The sequence below is a fragment of the Bos taurus genome, chromosome 19 (assembly GCF_002263795.3).
Source record: "Bos taurus isolate L1 Dominette 01449 registration number 42190680 breed Hereford chromosome 19, ARS-UCD2.0, whole genome shotgun sequence".
Lineage (NCBI taxonomy): Eukaryota > Metazoa > Chordata > Mammalia > Artiodactyla > Bovidae > Bos > Bos taurus.
In genome coordinates this window covers 23,542,403-23,563,522 of record NC_037346.1, presented here as the reverse complement: position 1 = coordinate 23,563,522, position 21,120 = coordinate 23,542,403, and the positions used below count along the sequence as shown (strand labels likewise).

Genomic DNA, 21,120 nt, shown 5'->3' with positions numbered 1-21,120 from the left:
GTTGGTGGGTGAATTTCAGGTTTAGTGCCAAGTAAAACCATAATAAATGACAAGATTTTAAATAACTGAGGTGACTGCTAACTACTAATACTTCAATAAAATCTACTCATCAACTACATGAGTAACTGTAAAAAGTCAAACATACCATATCTAATTCAGCTTCCTTTTTAAAAACTGAATATGCTTCTTCGTAGCCATTTGAACGAAGATAATCTGCTATAGCTCGATTTCTGAAAGACAATAAATTCAAATGACTTTTAATAAATTCTCATTTCTATGTTGAAGAAAGTATTTTTTTTTTAAATCTCATAAACCTTAAGACACTCTTTTTTTTTTTTTTTAAAGAGGATTACCCTTCCAATTATACAAGCATTTCATAAGAAAATGAACCACCAACCCCACAAAAGCCTCTAAAATAGTTAACCCTTCATAGCATATCCGTAAGATTGTTAATACTATTCTTGAACTTTTAGTTATATTTCTAATGCGTTGTTTACCTTACAAGTTGTATCAAGACCTGGCTTATATAACTAGTTATCACTCTGTGACAATCAATTTTGTTCATGTTTACACTTAGCCCTCCCTTACTATTTAATACTTGTCATTCTTACAGAAACTCAAGGACTAGCAAATGAAATTTAGTTTTGTAAGGAGAATTGTTCTGGTAAAATTATAATTAGCATTTTAATATTAGAGACAACTTTAAACCATGAGAGTGGGTGGAAAAAAGGCACAAGCTACAAACAGTACAGTATCATAGAATGAGAAATTAATTTAGAATTACAAGGTTAGAACATCACATTTGTGGGCCGTGGGATTGAAGAAAGTATAGTATTATTATTGTGAGTCTGTATGTGCTTCTTACAAGCCTGTACCTTCTGGCCTGTTTTATTAATGGATAATTTGATTCATTCAGAAATAAATTCTTTACCTGAAACTGTAAATAGTACTACTTTGTAATTTCCAAGCAGTTCTACTTGGGCCTTCTGAAGTAATACAAATAGGAAGGCAATGGCTCTCCAAAATAATTTCATCAAATACTGTGCTGTCAAAGCCTATATTACAAACAAACTAACCTTCAACAAATAAATGACCCTTTGTAAGAATATCCCAAATGGTAAGGAAAACAAAGACACTAAAAGACATCTATCTATCACTTAGCTTTATTTCCTTCTCCAGGCAACAAAGGGAAAAACGTCAAGGGTTTACAAAATCTTAGGTAGTATTTGTAAATATTCACTGTTCCTACGCAGCTCTACTCCTTCCTCAGAGTCAAGCCTGAGTGCTGGAACTTTGCCTGAACACACTACACACAGCTTACAATTCTGAAGCTCATATAACAGACAATATGTACACGTAACATGTGCAAATTATAGCAATTATTATCTTAATGATAAAGGAAAGAGAGATAAATGATGATACTTCTCTAGGTAAGAATATTAAAAGGAGAAGAAACTATATCCTTTTCCTTACTAAAAAAAAAAATCCCAATATTTTGAGATTAATACTAACATAGGTCAGCACAGGTCACTCATATCATGCTCTTTGCCTATATATTCACATCACCATGTATGCTTTAATCAAGTCACATAGCTGTTCATTTCATTCAATACACTGAAAACCTGTCAGTGTTTCAACATTTAAAATAATGTTACAGTAAGTATTCATATAGCCAAAGCTTTTCAAACATCTTTACCTTTAAGTCAAAAGATGCTACAGACTGATTACCTGTATACCCCACAAATTCTTATGTTGAAACCTAACCCCCCAAGTAATGGTGTTTGGAAGACAGGCCTATGTGAGAACGTATAACTTGTATAAAAACTTTTTATAAAGTTTTAAATCTAAAAAACATCATTCACTGCCTCTTTTGATCCTAAAACCATGCTGTTAAGTTAGGTAGAAAGTGTATAACCCCTATATTACATAATTGAGAGATTGATACATTCAAGGTCATAAAACGGGTAGTGAAGCAATTTAGGATAATAATCCCAATCAATCTTTACTGAGCAGGTGGGGAAGAACCTGGCCAAGTGGGTAGGACACTACACTTCCCTCCTTTAACTGGAGCTGTTCCATTTTCATATACTTCCATTTACTAAATTTCTTCATAAATGCTTTTAAAGTGAATCTATACTGCAATTTAAAAAGTCCAACACACAAACTTTTAAAAATTCAAATACAGCTGATTTATAATGTTGTACCAATCTCTGCTGTACGGCATAGTGACTGAGTAATACATACACACACACACCTCTTTTTTAAAATATTCTTTCCCACTATGTTTTATCCCAGGAGACTGGATACAGTTCCCAGTGCTATACACTAGACCTTGTTATATATCCATTCTAAATGAAACAGTCTACATTTACCAACCTCCAAGTTGCAGTTCATCTCTTTGCCTCCCCTTCTCCCTCTTGGCAACCACAAATCTGATCTGTGAGTCTGCTTCTGTTTTGTGTATAGGTTCATCTGTACCATAATTTTAGATTCCATATATAAGTGATATAATGTTTTTCTCTTTTTGACTTATTTCACTTAGTATTATAATCTCTAGTTGCATCCATGTTTCTGCAAATGGCATTATTTTGTTCTCTTTTATCACGGAGTAGTAATACATTGTATATATGTATCACATCTTCTTTATTCACTCATCTACTGATGAATGGACAGGGTATTTCCATGTTTTGGCTTTTGTGAATAGTGCTGCTACGAACAAAGGGGTACTCTCTTTTTGAATTATGGCTTTGTCCAGGTGTATGACCAGAAGTAGGACTGCTGGATTATACAGTAATTCTATTTTTAATTACTGTTAAGGGAAACTCCATACTGTTTTCCATAGTGGCTGCACCAACTTACATTCCCACCAACAGTGTAGGAGGGTTCAATTTCTCCACACTCTTTACAGCATTTGTTATTTGTAGACTTTTTAATGATGGGTATTCTGACCAGCCTACACAAAGTGGGACATGGGAGAAAACAGTTGATTCACAAGTTTTTGGTACATGGTAATAACATTTACTTGGACAGAAGAGGAGAAGAAGAGGGGGGCAAAAAAAGGGGGAGGCAGGAATATAATTAGTTCAGTTTTAAATCTTTTGACCTGAAGTGGCTATAAGACATTTAAGTAAAGATATATGATAAAGAAGGTAACTGAATGCAAAGATCAGAAGCTTAAGAGCTGGATTTGATGTAAGGAAAGAATTTGGGAAAACTGGTAAATAGGTAGCAGTGTTTCAAACCATAAATGGTGAAAGGCACTTCAGAAGAAGGTATATAATGGGAAGATCAAAGGAATGTAGAAAGTAAATGACAGAACCTTGACAGATATCAAACTTTTTCAGAAGCCATCAGAAAGTGAAGAATCCTGTTATAGTACAAGAATTAAGAGATGTCAGCAAGCCAATGGAGAAGGACATTTCAAAGAAATGGAAATCACTACCAGTGACAAAGATCTGAGAGAGGTAAAACATAGTTTAAAAAGTGTTCAAGCAATCCGGCTATTCAGAGGTCCCTGTTGACTTTAGCAAGTACAGCTTCAGAACTTAAGGTAGCCTAAGTATCCCACTCTACAGTTAGGCTTAAAATGAAGACTGTAAAATACTGGAGTTGTGGAGGAGCAGTGAGACTTGAGAATATCAGGCATGTGTTCTCTATCCAATCAAAGTTAAATAGTAACCATATTTACACTTAACAGTTTAGAAAAAGAGAGCTATTACACGGCATTCAGGAGAATCCCAGGGATGAGGCAGTCTGGTGGCTGCTGTCTATGGGGTCGCACAGAGTCGGACATGACTGAAAAGACTTAGCAGCAGTTCAGTTCAGTCGCTCAGTCGTGTTCGACGCTTTACAACCCCATAGATAGCAGCACACCAGGCCTCCCTGTCCATCACAGACTCCCAGAGTTTACACAAACTCATCTCCATTGAGTTGGTGATGCCATCCAGCCATCTCATCCTCTGTCGTCCCCTTCTCCTCTTGCCTTCAATCTTTCCCAGCATCAGGGTCTTTTCAAATGAGTCAGCTCTTCGTGGCCAAAGTATTGGAGTTTCAGCTTCAGCATCAGTCCTTCCAATGAATATTCAGGATTGATCTCCTTTAGGATGGACTGGTTGGATCTCCTTGCAGTCCAAGGGACTCTCAAGAGTCTTCTCCACCACAGTTCAAAAGCATCAATTCTTTGATGCTCAGCTTTCCTTATAGTCCAACTCTCACATCCATACATGACCACTGGAAAAACCACAGCCTTGACTAGATGCACCTTTGTTGGCAAAGTAATGTCTCTGCCTTTTAATATGCTGTCTAGGTTGGTCATAACTTTCCTTCCAAGGAGTAAGTGTCTTTTAATTTCATGACTTGCAGTCACCATCTGCAGTGATTTTGGAGCCCAGAAAGATAAAGTCAGCCACTGTTTCCACTGTTTCCCCATCTATTTGCCATGAAGTGATGGGACCGGATGCCATGATCTTACTTTTCTGAATGTTGAGCTTTAAGCCAACTTTTTCACTCTCCTCTCTCACTTTCATCAAGAGGCTCTTCAGTTCCTCTTCACTTTCTGCCTTAAGTTTGGTGACATCTGCACATCTGAGGTTACTGATATGTCTCCCAGCAATCTTGATTCCAGCTTGTGCTTCTTCCAGCCCAGCATTTCTCATGATGTGCTCTGTATATAAGTTAAATAAGCAGGGTGACAATATACAGCCCTGAGGTATTCCTTTTCCTATTTGCAACCAGTCTGTTGTTCAATATCCCGTTCTAACCGTTGCTTCCTGACCTGCATACAGATTTCTCAAGAGGCAGGTTAGGTGGTCTGGTTACTCCCATCTTTTCCAGAATTTTCCAGTTTGTGGTGATTGACACAGTCAAAGGCTTTGGTATAGTCAATAAAGCAGAAGTAGATGTTTTCCTGCAACTCTCTTGCTTTTTCGATGATCCAGAGGATGTTGGCAATTTGATCTCTGGTTCCTCTGCCTTTTCTAAAACCAGCTTGAACATCTGGAAGTTCATGGTTCATGTATTGCTGAAGCCTGGCTTGGAGAATTTTGAGCATTACTTTACTAGCGTGTGAGATGAGTCCAACTGTGCGGTAGTTTGAGCATTCTTAGGCATTGCCTTTCTTAGGGATTGGAATGAAAACTGACCTTTTCCAGTCCTGTGGCCACTGCTGAGTTTTCCAAATTTGCTGGCATATTGAGTGCAGCACTTTCACAGCATCATCTTTTAGGATTTGAAATAGCTCCACTGGAATTCCATCACCTCCACTAGCTTTGTTCGTAGTGATGCTTCCTAAAGCCCACTTGACTTCACATTCCAGGATGTCTGGCTATAGGTGAGTGATCTCACCATCGTGATTATCTGGGTCGTGAAGATCTTTTTTGTACAGTTCTATGTATTCTTGCAATCTCTTCTTAATATTTTCTGCTTCTGTTAGGTCCATACCATTTCTGTTCTTTATTGTGCCCATCTTTGCATGAAATGTTCCCCTTGGTATCTCTAATTTTCTTAAAGAGATCTCTAGTCTTTCTCATTCCATTGTTTTCCTCTACTTCTTTGCCCTGATCACTGAGGAAGGCGTTCTTATCTCTCCTTGCTATTCTTTGGAACTCTGCATTCAAATAGGTATATCTTTCCTTTTCTCCTTTGCTTTTCAATTCTCTTCTTTTCACAGCTATTTGTAAGACCTCCTCAGACAGCCATTTTGCTTTTTTGCACTTCTTTTTCTTGGGGGTGGTCCAAAATATCATAATACTGAATTATCAAAGAAAAAGGGAATATAAACAAAACTACAGTAAATAAAGCTGAAGTTTAAATGTGTATGATATCATTGGGGGAAGTACAACATACTGATGATGTACAAAGTCTACAACCCCGCCCCAGAACAGTCTAGTCAATTCTATTTCCACATCAAATACCAGGTTCCCATGGCCAAGTAACTCTAGCACCGCCGCCCCTGTCACCTCGCCACTCAACATCTAAGCCAACTAAACTGATACTGAGAACACGGAACCTCTAACGCAGGCAAGGCATACCACCATCACATAAAGAAAGAATAAATAAGACTGAAGAATCTGCTACTTCTTACAAAAGCCTAAAGGGTGCTTCTGAAGTTTGCTACTAATTTCAGTTGTTGACTCAAGAGTTGATCTTCATCACTTTATTAATAATGGAAGATGCATACCCTTGAAAACAGGAGGGCATCAAAGCACAAGTTTATAATAATCTCTCAAAGAAACTTCATATACGAGTTAAGTAAATCTACTAAGCCTTCGGAGATGAAGAAAAATAAGAATCACTAGAATCAAGGAAAAATTCACACAGAAGTGCAACAGGTCACTCTGAGTAGAACCAAAATCAATAAAGCCGTGTAGAATCACAGAAAATGGCTAAAATCAAAAGAACAAACTGAGATGATGGACTTTCTGAATTTACGCTGACATATGGAACAGCACTACACTGGACACAGTCTGCTGCTCTCCGGTGAAACTGCTACAACAGCAAATGAGATTTTGTTTTTCTAAACTATTCTTAAGTTTATCAAAAATGCAAGGATTGTATTTTAGGCACTTTAGTTGACTTCCTACATGCTCTTCATTCTTATAGCCCCAAGACAATTTTTGTAGCAGTAGTATCAGTAGTATCAGTCATACAAAACATCCCACCACTACCAACCCATATACAACCTCACATTCTTATAGAGATAAGAGTATCAAAATGCTATGAACTGCTAGTTAAACAAAAACGACTCTAAAAAGATTGGATAACACCATAATAAAAGCAGAATACTTCAGGGTCCCCAGCACTTCTTACCAACAAAACTGAAGCAGAGACAATTACAGAGCATGCACTACAGGGGACCGAAGTGGATGTTGTTTTTCAAAGGTAAAGACACCAAGGCTCATAGAGCTTAAATAGATTTTTTTTTTTTTTGGCTAATAAATGGTGAAGCTGAGAATCAAAATTCAGGTCTTCTGAAACCAAAATGACAATAACAGTGTTTCTTCAAACTCTGTACTCCAGTACTCTAAGGCTGAATAAAAATGTTCTAGGAATTCTATAAATAGTCAAACGTTATTGTTTATATGAGGAAAAACAAGGTTGAGTTAGAAACTGACAAATAGATGTCTTCTCACCAGGTCCATTACAAAGGACACACTGATCTCACCTATTCAGGAATGAGGAAAGCAGTGGGGTTAATGTGCACTGCTCTAATAGGCTGCCGTGGCCCTATGAATGTGGGATCCCTACCAGGTTAGGAGGGCACACCACCAGGATAATAGGAAGACAAGACCCAGCAGGATCAAGCATGCAAGTTCATGCCACCAGGAGCACATCATCGTCTTTAGTGCCCTGCTACAGAAGACAACCCTCACAATGACCCAGGCAATGCCATTTGAGACAAACGCCAAGATGAATTACACAGTCCTGGTGAAGATGTGAATAAAGTTCAGTGCACGTGCAGAGACACTACTGCGGGTCATTCCACAAACTGCTGCCGTACATTAGCCAACTCTCAGACAGGCAGGTAACATGGTTTCTTAAGTATGCTACCAGCACCCACTGAGACTTTGGGGAAAGGGCAGTACTGATAAGGTAAGTTCTTGGCCATAGGTCTTATACCTCTCCAACCTCCTGTGCCTTGACAAAGGATTGTAATAATCATCCTTCATCATCACACTTGAATATATTTCAAAAGGGTAGGCCAGGATTCAACTACTACCAGTCCTGGGACAAGTAAAGCACAGCAAGAGGTTACAATGAGACCTAATTCTGGCAGTGGTGAAGTAATGGAAAATAAAATTTAGGTAAATCACGGTAAGTGGACTTTTATCTTCATCATTAAGTAAAAGAACAGGTACCTGGTATACTGAGGGGAACTGGGAATGAGAATATGATGAAGATCTCAATATCTGTATGATCAAATGCTTCAACATTCTTGATTTTAGAACATTCTTTAACAACAGAAAGGTCTTCATTAATATTAAAAAAGATATCTTATTAATATTTTAAAAAGAAATCCATCAAACCTTCAACCAATAAATAATATTGTTAACGGTAAAACACTAGAAATATCTGCATTAATGCCAAGAACAAGAAAAGAATACCTATAATCACCATTACTTAAAATTGTTCCAAAAGTGATCCACATAAATAATAGATATAAATACTGGAAATGAGATTAAGTTATGACAGAAATGGCTGAAAGATAGGACAGAAACATTATGAAGGACATGCAAGGCAAGAAAAAGCAGTTTAAGTGACATTTTAAAAAGACTTACTTATCAGAAGCATATAGGAAGATTAGATGGGATACCAACTAAATAAACAAAGAGCATCATAAATAAGCCCTAAAGCATAAAAGTAAAGATCATTTAAAATCAGATATTTACAACAGACATCCCTAGAATTACCTGGCTAAAAAAACTTGTAAGGGTCAAGTCATAATACATGGTTGTCATTCCAGTGCTGCCTGATGAATCATTCACTTGTCCCTAGTCTCTTTTCTGTACTCTCAAACATCTAACTGTATCCCACCTTTCAGCTGACCGTCAGCTTCACACACACACACACAAAAAACAGGAGCCACTCAGCATACAACTTTCTCAACTTCCTTAATTGTATTTGGGGCACTGCCCTCCTCTCTTTTCAGTATGACTTCTCTTTTAATACAATCTTCTAAAATACAATCAAATAGTTCAGTGAAACTTAAAATGTCATGACACAATAAAAGTTCTGCAGCTCTGTATGAGTTCGACAGAAAACCAACAATTTTGACACTGATGACCACATCTTTATTACCTTTAGAGATGCCTACATCTCACTCAATAAATGCTGAAACATTTCAAAATCTTGAAACATTAAGCAATTTTATAATCTTGGTTCAATTTCACAAATGAAATATGCTTTATTTACTATTACTGTTTGACAAGTCTAACATTAACAACAGAAAATACCAGCACCTCCTACAGTATGTGCGCTTAGTCTCTAGGTCGTGTCTGACTCTCTGCGACCCCATGGGCTGTACATCATTATCTGTTATTTTGGAATGATCAGAATATGATGCGTTCTATTGAATGAAATATTTCAATTAAAAGCTTTCAAAGAATAAAAAGATTAAATATAACACAAACTGAGAATGACTTTAATCTTCCTTTGAAGACTCAGAAGGGCTCATACTCTATCACCCCAAGGAAATATAAAGCCAGCAGAACCTCAAAACAAGCTAGATGAAAGCAACATATTAAGAAGTGTATGTCTAAATATATACTTATATTTATAGTTAATGAAAATATAGTTTAACATAAAAAAATTGAAATTGAAAGGGTATGAACTACAGTTAGAGTCTCATTTCAGTCCCAGCACTCAATTCATGTATTTTGCCTTTGTTGCCAAGTATTAAGAGATTCTAATTCACACAGGTAGCAGTGTACTGGAGAAGGCAATGGCACCCCACTCCAGTACTCTTGCCTAGAAAATCCCATGGACGGAGGAGCCTGGTAGGCTGCAGTCCATGGGGTCGCTGCCAGTCGGACACGACTGGGCGATTTCACTTTCACTTTTCACTTTCATGCATTGGAGAAGGAAATGGCAACCCACTCCACTATTCTTGCCTGGAGAATCCCAGGGACGGGGGAGCCTGGTGGGCTGCCATCTCTGGGGCTGCACAGAGTCAGACACGACTGAAGCAACTTAGCAGCAGCAGCAGCAGCAGTGTACTCCTATGCACAGATCTAATTTTAGTTTGTAGCAAAGTACAGATGTTTACTTTCTTTTTTTAAAGGCCAGGACAGAGTCACTTTCTAATAGACACTAAATATATACAATGTTAAAATACATACACAGGAAAAACTTGAATCCCTCAAATAACTGAAGAGGTTTAGTTTTCTAAAGCACAAGTGAAAGTGAAGTCATTCAGTCGCTCAGTTATGTCCAACTCTTTGTGACCACATGGACTGTAGCCTACCAGGTTCCACTGTCCATGGGATTTTCCAGGCAAGAATATTGGAGTGGGTTGCCATTTCCTTTTCCAGGAGATCTTCCCGACCCAGGGATTGAACCCTGGTCTCCTGCATTGTAGGCAGACGCTTTACCATCTGAGCCACAAGGGAAGTCTTTTCCAAAGCAAAACACAGCTTAAAAATATAGTAACAAAAAGACATGAAGGAACCTCAAAATAAATACCAAAAAAAGTAATTCTGAAAAGCCTCATACCATGTGATTTCAACTTTCCAGAAATGGCAAAACTAGAGTAAAAAGATCAGTGGTTTTCAGGAGCTTTGGAGAGAGCAACAGACAAGCAATCATGGGGGAGTCTTAGGGCAGTGACACTGTCTACAGGTAAAGGGGGATTTAAGAGAAGGGTTAAGGGAATTAGCTTTACACGTGCCAGCCAGAATTAGCCAACGAAGACAAACAAAAAATTATCCGAAAAAGGCCTGAGATGACTTGAGGAAGATTTAGCTCACCCAAGAAGGACCTGGAAAACTAAGAGGTAAAATGCCCCAAGAGCAAAGGACTATACTAATTAGGTAGAAAGGTGTACTAAGACAGCACACTCAATTTCAAGCTATTCCAGCTTCATCACTCTTTCCACAAAACAGAACTATACTCAAAAATGCCACATAGGACCCATGTAAATTTTCTTAAGAGAAGAGGAAAAGTAGCAAAGCAAGTAAACTAGAGGAAAGCATGCTATAGAGAGAAAAAATAACCTCTGGAAGCAGCAGAAAATTATAGATGAACACTCTATACTTTCAAAAAAAAACCTAAGGTAACATAAAACTAAAAATAAAAGGAATCCAAAAGACACAATACAATATAACCAAATATACCAAGAGAAAAACATAAAGAACATCCAGGGACTTCACTAGCAGTCCAGCAGTTAGGACTCCCATGCTTCCACTGCAAGGGGATAGGAATTCAATCCATGATCAGGGGAACTAGGATCCTTCATGCCACACAGCCAAAAAAACACAAAACAAAACAAAACCTAGCTTGGGGAACATGAACAAGTGTATAGATACTATGGGTACCTAGGCAGAAAAGCAAAAAGAAATAGGCTGACCTAACACTTCTTCATTGCAACCTATAATGTCGGAGAATAATCATCATCTATAGTTATTTTGTTTAGAAGAAAACATATTAAATTTTTACTTTTTATTTACACAATAAATAAATATATTTTGTCTTCTAAAATACTGAAACAATACTGGCACACATCTTCATTCTACATTTATCCAATTTCATTCTTCTCTTCAGAAGTAACCATGCTTGACACTTCAGGCCTTTATCTGTGCATCTACACAGATACAGGCACAAAAGAAATGCACAGCTGTGTGGGGGGGTATTTAACAGAAATGTATTATACCATCTTATTTAGCAACCAGATTATTTGACTTATCAAGAGATCTTACAGACATCTTTATGTGTAGAGACACACATAAATATATCATATTTTTAAGCTACTGTTGACTCTGTTGGATCTCCTATGCAGATGCTATCACCTACAAATACACTTGGTCTCCTTCCTTTCCTATAGTTCTAATACTTTTTGTTGCCTCCCTGCACTGGCTAGAATCTCAAATACAAATTTAAATGGTAGCAGGAGCATAGGAACTCTGAACTTGTTCTAGACTTTAATGGAAATGCACTTGATATTTCTAATGTCTGCTGTATTCTGGCAACAAGCCTTAACCAAATTAAGTAAATATTCGATTTCTTATTTTCTAAGGAATTTCTAACAATAAGGATTGGGTATTAAGAATACAACTTTTATATTCTCTGGACTAACCACATTTTTTTCTTCTGTTTATTAATACGGTAATTATACTAACAGGTTTCTAAACACTGAAAAACCTTTACATTCTTGCAATAAATCATACTTGGCCATAATTAATTTTTTTCATATACTACCGGCTTCAGTTGTTATATTTCTTTATATCTGAGTTCATATAAGAATTAGCATTTAGTGTTCTTTATTATTTTCCTCTTGGCCTGCTGTTGCTGTCAGGGTTACTCCACCCTACTAAAATGAATTCCTAAGTTTTCTACCTTTTCCTATGTTCTGGAAGAGACTTCATAATCTGGGAAGTTACTGGTCCTTAAAGACTTGACAGGAAGTCTAGGCTTGAAAATCACCTGAACTTGGTCTGTACCTATTTTTACCATTTCCTCTATAGTCAAGGTTCTATTCAAGTTTTCTAACTTCTCCTAAACAAATCTGATCACGTATATTTTCCTAGAGAATCACTCAGGTCATTCAGATTTTCAAACTTAAGAGAACATTCTCATAATTTTGAAAATCACCTGACTTCATTTTACGTTGCCTTTTCCATTACTGTTCATTTGTGTCTTTTCACTTTCATTTTAGTCTATTTTTAAAGCTAGTTTTTAATTTTACCTGTCAAATTACCAAGCTATATCTTCTATTTCATTAATTTCTGCTTTTATTTATGAATTCCTTCTCTCTGCTTCCTTTAGGCTTATTTTTCTTTTTCCTGAAAGTTCATTTCTTTTTTAAAGATTCATTAAAGACTATCTAATTTTCTGTAGTGGGCTATATATCCTAGGGGTTTTTGATGTGAGTACCGTATTATTGATTTCTTCACTTCCTAAGGTTCATTTTGCTCTCTTTATTCCAGCTATTTAGAAGTATATATTTTAAATGCTCAGATGGACAGATTGCATTTTTATAGCATTATGATCAGCAAATGAGGCCTATGTGATTTGTGCTTTTTTGGAATTTGAGATTTTTTTTGCCATCTAAAACATGGCAAAATTAATACTTATAATTGAGTGGGAAAAATGTATAATCTAAAAATTCTTCACTTTTTACTTATTCACTTTGAGAGCAAAAAAAAGTATTCTCTGGCATGCAATGACCCACAGAGGTCCATCTGTAAGTCCATCTTGAAAAGGTACATAATGACAAAATCTACCCAACAACTCTTCATGAAAGTTAAAGAGGAGAGTGAAAAAGTTGGCTTAAAGCTCAACATTCAGAAAAGTAAGATCATGGCATCTGGTCCCATCACTTCATGGCAAATAGATGGGGACCCAGTGGAAACAGTGGCTGACTTTATCTTTCTGGGCTCCAAAATCACTGTAGATGGTGACTGCAGCCATGAAATTAAAAGACACTTTACTCCTTGAAAGGAAAGTTATGACCAACCTAGACAGCATATTGAAAAACAGAGACATTACTTTGTCACAAAGGTCTGTCTAGTCAAGGCTATGGTTTTTTCAGTGGTCATGTATGGATGTGAGAGTTGGACTATAAAGAAAGCTGAGCGCAGAAGAATTGATGCTTTTGAACTGTGGTGTTGGAGGAGACTCTTGAGAGTCCCCTGGACTGCAAGGAGATCCAACCAGTCCATCCTAAAGGAGATCAGTCCTGGGTGTTCATTGGAAGGACTGATGTTGAAGCTGAAACTCCAATACTTTGGCCATCTGATGCGAAGAGCTGACTCATCTGAAAAGACTCTGATGCTGGGAAAGATCGAGGGCAGATCAAGGGCAGGAGGAGAAGGGGACGACAGAGGATGAGATGGTTGGATGGCATCACCGACTCAATGGACATGGGTTTGGGTGGACTCTGGGAGTTGGTGATGGATAGGGAGGCCTGGCGTACTGCGGTTCACAGGGTCACAAAGAGTTGGCCACGACTGAGCAACTGAACTGAACTCAACCCAACAATACAGTAATCAAAATAAGAATATAAGAATGGTCCAAACTCATCAAATTGTACATATTAAATGTGTATAGTTATTTATATATCAACTATACTTCAATATAAGTGTTAAAAAAATACAATAGGAAAGTTGTTGCACGAAAGAATTAGGGAGTGAACATCAGATCAAACAGTACAAATATCATCAACCAGGACAACATAAAAATAACAGACTCCCTTCATCTTCCATTGGGGAGAATCAATGCATAAAATTTGATAAAGAAAGAGAGGTATAAGAAGTACAAAAGTTGCTATTAGATGAACCAGCAACAGATAGCAAACATTTCCAAACTCATAGGAAGGGTGACAGAAAATATTAAAAACAGGTTGTAAAGTATAATTCTATCTTATAAATCCTAAGGAGAAAAAAGATGTTCATGGAATTTTTGTAACATATGAAAATATCTTAAAAAAAAATTATATAGGGGTAATGGTGGCCACTTCTCAAAAGTGGGACTGAGAAAGTAGGGGGTTAGGTTTACATTTTGAAATACATTTCTTTTGGTAATGGGATTTTGTTTAATGAATAGTGAATTTAAAATCAGAAAACTACCTCTGTTACTAGCTGTAAAATTGGATCATTTTAATTTCTCCCACCCTTGATTTATCTAAAAGATGGTTGTCACATCCACATAAAGGGTTTCATATTATTACTCATGTTTATATGCCCCAGAGTAGTAAGAACACAGAAGGCAGGCAATACACATTTGCTAGGTTGAATCACAAATTATGTTTCAAGTTTGTAAAAAAATTAATTTCATTTCTATTCCAAAAAAATCTAAAATAATTTTATAGTTTAAACTGCTAGCCAACCTTTAGAAATGCTAAAGTGTTACAAAGGCCAACCGAGGTGCCAAAATTTATCTTACTTGTAAGAGGCACATAAACATTTATTTCTTGCTATCATAGTAAATATGTGTTCAGATCGTTTTCAAAAACAGGAAAAAAAGCAAAACCCTTCATTTTATTTCCTTCCTAAAAACTGGAGGACACTAAATCCATATCCTAAATGTATATTTAGATTTGTGGGACAAATCTACTTTGCTTGATGAACACTTTTAAGTCAATTCTTATCTCAAATTCTATAAAAACTTAGCCACCTGAAATTAGGTTCTTCCCTTCTCAACTGATTTTTAGACAAATTAAAACCTCTATTCTTGGCCATAATTTAAATATTCATCCTGATTATGAGGGTGATGAACAAGACTTGGAGTCAGCTCTCACAAGTTATTTAGAGGAAAAGAATCTTCCACCTAAAGAAAAAAAATCTATCTAAAGAAAAGAGAAACAAGAATGATTAAAAACCAGATATGCCCTCTATAAGATAAAAGTACATATGCAAGGTCACTCATTACAATATTCTTCGCAATTACAAAATAGTGGAAACTACCTATATGTTCAAACACAGAAGAATGGTTGAAAAACTGGTGTATAAACAGTGGAGTACTATCCAGCTATCGGAGGGGTGGGGAAAGAAGAGGATTTCTGTGAATTGACATGAGTGAGTTCCAGGAGACACTGTTAAGTGAAAAAAAGTAAAATGCAAAAGAGAACATAGAGTACACTGCCTTTTAACTGTGAAAGAAGGGAGAAACAAGGAAACATACATAATAAAGACGGGGAGTAGGTGCAACGTAAAACACAGAAACTGGAAAAACCATTAGCAGAACGGATGTGCCCATCTGTATTTCAAATGAGTGATGTAACTACACGAAGAGGGAGAGAAAACAAAATGCATCTACGTAACTTACACACTCAGTATATCAGTATACACTCTCAGTCTTCAGTAGAACGGATGGGGGAAGAACTGCATTCAAACTCTGGACCCTTTCCAGGAGATTTTTCACTGGTATGAACATAATAATAATTCTGAAACTATTTTAGAAGTATTCCAGTCCTCCCAGAGGACAGTAGCAACGTCTGGAAATATTTTTGGTTGTGGCATATAGTGGGCAAAAGCTAGGGATGTTGCTAAATAACCAAGCATGTACAGGACAGCCCCCACTGCAAAGAATTACTCAGCCCCAAATGTCAAGTGTGCAAAGACTGAGAAACCTTAGCACAAATATGAGCTAGGGAGTCTGTATATGTGTTAATACATATATGTATTTCCTAGTTCTGTCTACTTAAAGGGCTCTGAAGCAAAGACATCCCTAGTAATGAGTACACTTAATGCCCATATCTTGGTCTCAAATACCACTCAGCTGGTAAAGAATCTGCCTGCAATGCAGGAGACCTGGGTTTGATCCCTGGATTGGGAAGATCCCCTGGAGAAGGAAAAGGCTACCCACTCCAATATTCTGGCCTGCAGAATTCCATGGACTGTATAGTACATGGGGATGCAAAGAGTTGGACACAACTGAATTACTTTCACTTTCACTAAGAAGAACCAGGGCTTCTTGGAGAAATGGCTGATTCTAGGGTTAAGGCAAATCCTTGTTAAGGTAAACAAATTGTTGAGGTAAACAAATTGTTAAAGTAAACAATAAGCTTGGGACATCCTATTATCCTAGAAAGTAAGGAATTGCTTACAAAAAATGATAGGGGTACATAAAAGAGCAAACTGAAGAGGCTCCTATGGGAAATCTATGATAATTCAAGCACCCAAACAGTACAATAGTAATGAATGATAAACAACTGGAAATTTAAGAACGTGTGAATTAATACCAATAATGCAAAGACACATACATAAAAGAAAGAGAAAGAAGGTGCACTGATCACAGTAAAATGCTGAGTGCTGACTAATAAGTACAGAATGAGTAGCAGTGTTAGAAAATCATCACTTTACAATCACTGTAGTAAAGAATCATTCAGGCAAGAATCATCAATGGATGTTAAATCTAGGAGAGAAATATCAATAGGAAAAAGAATGTCTGCATCATCTTAAAGTGTCTCCCCACTTATCTGCTGAAGAGGAAATAACAGTAACTATATAATGGAGACAATAGGCACTGAGACTGAGGGGTCAAAATTAAAATCGTCATTGAAGGATGCACCTAGCTATGATATTCTGACAAGAATTCAATATTATTTATGTAGTATTCTGTCCAAGAATGCATTGACTGGCTCTAATTATGAGGAAAAAAACATAAAATGAGAAACACTCTATTTTGAAAAAAAAAAAAAGACTTCCCTGTTGGTCCAATGGTTGAGACTCCATGCTCCCGACACAGGGGGCATGGGTCGATCCGTAGTCAGGGAACTAAGATGCCACATGGCCACAGGATGCAACCAAAAAAAAATAAATAAATAAAAGACTCACAAATAATAAATGCTGGCAAGGTTATGGAGAAAAGGGAACCCTCAAACACTGTTGACGGGAATGTAAATTGGTACAGCCAATGTGGAAAATAGTATGGAGGTTTCTCAAAAAACTAAAACTAGAACTATCACATGACCCAGCAATTCCACTCCAAAAACACTACCTCAAAAAGATATATGCACTCCAATGTTCACAGTAGCATTACTGACAACTGCCAAGGTATGGAAGCAACCTGTCCACCAACAGATGAATGGGTAAAGATGATGTGGTGTATATACAGTGGAATAATACTCAGTCCAAAAAAGGGAAACCTTGCCATTTGCAGCAACATGGCCAGACTTGGAGGGCACTACGCAGTCAAGACAAATACTGTATGATATCACTTATATATGGAATCTGAAAAAATATAACTAGTGAATGAAACAAACAAAAATAAAGGAAGCAGACTCACACAGAGAATAAGCCAGTGGTTGGTCATCAGTGGGGAGAGGCAAAAGGGGTTATCATGGAATATATGAAATAGTATGCGTGAAACATCTGAAAACTGTAAAGCACTACAGAATATAAAGAATCTCTCATTCAACAAGAAAAAATTTTAAAGACTACTCAAAAATATTAATGCCATAAAAGACAAAGAAAGGTTGAAGAAATGTTCCAGATTAAATGAGATTAAAGAGACATGACAACTAAATAAACCCAATCCTGGACTTCACGGTATATCAGAGAGGGGGGAAAATGCTACGAAGGATATTATTGGCCCAAGCAACAAAACTGAAGTACGTTAAATAAAAAGTAACAGTGTTAAATTTTACTGAAGTTGCTGTTTTACAGAAGAATAGTTATTCTTAGGAACTGCACAATGAAGTATCTGGGGGCAAAGGTCCTTCATGCATGCAAATAACTCTCAAATGGTTTTTAAAAAACTACACATGGCTAGGGTGCAAATGATAGAGCAAATGGTAAAAAAAAAACACAACAGGTGAATTTGGATAAAACATATAGTAAGTACGTAGATAGCATACTGAAAAGCAGAGACATTACTTTGCCAACAAAGGTCTGTCTAGTCAAGGCTATGGTTTTTCCTGTGGTCATGTATGGATGTGAGAGTTGGACTGTGAAGAAAGCTGAGCGCCGAAGAACTGATGCTTTTGAACTGTGGTGTTGGAGAAGACTCTTGAGAGTCCCTTGGACTGCAAGGAGATCCAACCAGTCCATTCTGAAGGAGATCAGCCCTGGATGTTCTTTGGAAGGAATGAGGCTAAAGCTGAAACTCCAGTACTTTGGGCCACCTCATGAGAAAAGTTGACCCATTGGAAAAGACTCTGATGCTAGGAGGGATTGGGGGCAGGAGAAGAAGGGGATGACAGAGGATGAGATGGCCGGATGGCATCACTGACTCGATGGACGTGAGTCTGAGTGAACTCCGGGAGTTGGTGATGGACAGGGAGGCCTGGTATGCTGCGATTCACAGGGTCGCAAAGAGCTGGACACAACTGAGTGACTGAACTGAACTGAAGTATTCTTTGTACTAATGCTACAATTTTTCTATAAATCTGAAATTATTTCCAAATGAAGTTTTTTAAAACCCACAGGAAAATCCTAAGAAAACCCAGAATATGAAGTTAAAATGTTACCCCAATACTCATCTATAAAAACAGAATGCTATAAAATATGGGATGCTTTAAGACAATATAAAATAGTAGTAGTCACATAACTTCATGCTGTTTTCACTAATGCTCTTGCATTAACTGTATTAGCCACTTCATAAAGTTCATATACAATAGCCATTGGATGATAAAAGATGAAAAACATAGTAAGACAAAAAGGAAAGGCATTAGCAGTGACAATAACATAAAAGATTTCATTTTTCTAATACATGGATTCCAGACAAAAAAAAAAATGAAGTGCTTTGAAGCACCTACCTTCCTATTGAACATAAGATAGTTAAGACAAGCTTAGAATAAAACTTATCCCAAATAACTTACTTGTTTTTTCTGCTTCAAAAGTACACATGATAATCTCAAAAGGGTAAATAACGCTATGGCAAAATAAGACCCAGTTCTAATATTCAGACCAAATAGCCCAAACCAATATTTGAACTCTCATAACAGTATTAATTTAGAATACATCTCTCAAAGCTGTATTTTAATCTACTACTTTGTCTTTTATGAGAGGATTAAAAAAAAAACACAAAACAGAGAAACTTACAGTTCATCTCGTTGTCTCTGGGACAGCACCATTTTGGCTGTAATATCAAGCTTATTCGATATAGTGGTTATGTCCCTCCTCTGGAAAATCAAAAAGCTTTGCAACCCCTGGATTTATAATTAATAAGCCACTAAGTGGCTTTCACGCAGGGGAAAATGATTCTTTCACAAGTGAATCCAACGTGTAACCAGGAGATATTCAACAAGTAAGGTTCATTCCACCTAAGGAGAGAAAAAGAAAGATTATTTCTTTCACTTAGAATTTAAATTATTTTTAAATTATTACTTGTAGTATACACTTTCTTTTTTCTTTTTTTGCAGTATACACTTTCAAAGGTGAGGTTTACTATGATGGTAATATGAATACCTGAAAATCAATGCCAAAACAGTCATTTTATGTATTTTAAATAATCTTTAACAGTTACCTGAGCCAAAACAACACTATTCAATTTTATTGAATTTCAAATATTAACATATAACTTCTAGAGAAGAAAAGTTTTTCCTTAATGACAAAAACAAATTTTCTAATTTACAAAAAGTATTACCTGAAAAAAGTAACAAATATAAGTATTTCACAAACTGTCCACAAGTCAAAGGTTCTAATCATAAATAAATTCAAGATTGAATGGTAGCAACCAGTAATCTTACAACAGCTGATATCATTTATAATGTAAATAAACTATTTAGCTAATCTAATGCCCTCTTAACCAATACATTTAATCAAGAAATAATTTAGCACTGTTCAATGCTTAAGAAGTATGTATTTAAACTGAATGCAGTACATACTTCTTTGTACTCAAACAACCCAATTCTCTAATCTTGTTAATATTTCAGAGCCCTTTGTACCTGCAACACATGATCGGTTCAATGAGAATAAATGTAGGTAAAAGAAAAATCAAGAATTATTTCTTAAAGAATTATTCTTCAAATTTCCTCTATTTTGCAAAAGTTTAAGTACAGTTTGTCTTATCACACTTTATAAATATAGCTAGACAAAACAATTTTCCTTCAATTAAAAATACGTAAGTCTGGAAAAAAATTAAACATGGAAAGATCTCAGTATCACACCAACTATTTACTATCAGTCTTACTATAATAAAACATTAGAACAAGCATATGAAAACAAAAGTATGTGATATCCTGAAAAAAAAATAGCTAGACAGAATTTCCACTGTAATTGGGAAATACAGTTGACACTTGAACAAGACTGATTTGAACTGCATGGGTCAACACAGGTTTGAACACTTAAAATTTTAGCCTCACTTTTCTAAGTCTTAATTGTCACACCAAGCCAAACCACGTAGGAACTCACATACTCTAACAAGAAGGTTCAACAGGATTATCTTATGTTGGTGACTATGTGAACTGTCTACAGATTTCTATTATTAGGACAATAGTAACCCACTGACAGAGCATTAATCATATAAATCAGAGTAAAAAAGAAGCAGCAAAAATGAAAAACTCCACAATATTATGTACACTACAAGGTTCAGTTTAACTGTGGAGAGACTACCTCTAGACAAAAAAAGCAAATTAATGTACAAGAATTACAACAGAATACTAGCATGACCTAATCAGGATAAAACTAAGATATAAAGAAATCATTGACTATAACAGTGTACTGCACCAATTTATCCATTCAACATACACTAAACACAATGAACCAGGCATCATGTTTAATGAGGGAAAAGAAAAGACTTCTTGGTCTTTACACAGAAGAAGTTACAGTCTTCTGGAAGAGTCAGTCGAGCAGTTAAAACTGTGTGAAATGTGTGACAAGTATTTCCAAATAGCAAATGATGATGATTCAACATAAAGCTGAAGAGATAATAAGGACAGGCTAGGCCAGAAAACAAGCTCTGGTCTTTACAATTTATCCTAGGAATAATGGGGAGCCCCCCCTTTTTTAAAGAAAAATCACCTTC

General features: G+C 36.4%; 1 protein-coding gene across 4 annotated transcripts in view; it reads right to left on the bottom strand.

Moving 5' to 3' along the window:
• PAFAH1B1 (platelet activating factor acetylhydrolase 1b regulatory subunit 1) overlaps nucleotides 1–21,120 on the bottom strand; it is a 68,395-nt gene that overhangs the window by 17,804 nt on the left and 29,471 nt on the right. For all 4 annotated transcript variants that reach the window (XR_003030583.2, XM_024979637.2, XM_024979636.2 and 1 more), the window contains 2 exon segments: nucleotides 19,197–19,417; nucleotides 146–230 (listed from right to left, as the gene is read on the bottom strand). Coding sequence is in view for 3 of the 4 variants with exons in the window: in XM_024979637.2 (XP_024835405.1) it covers nucleotides 146–230; nucleotides 19,197–19,228 (117 nt within the window). In the remaining variant the exon portion in view is untranslated.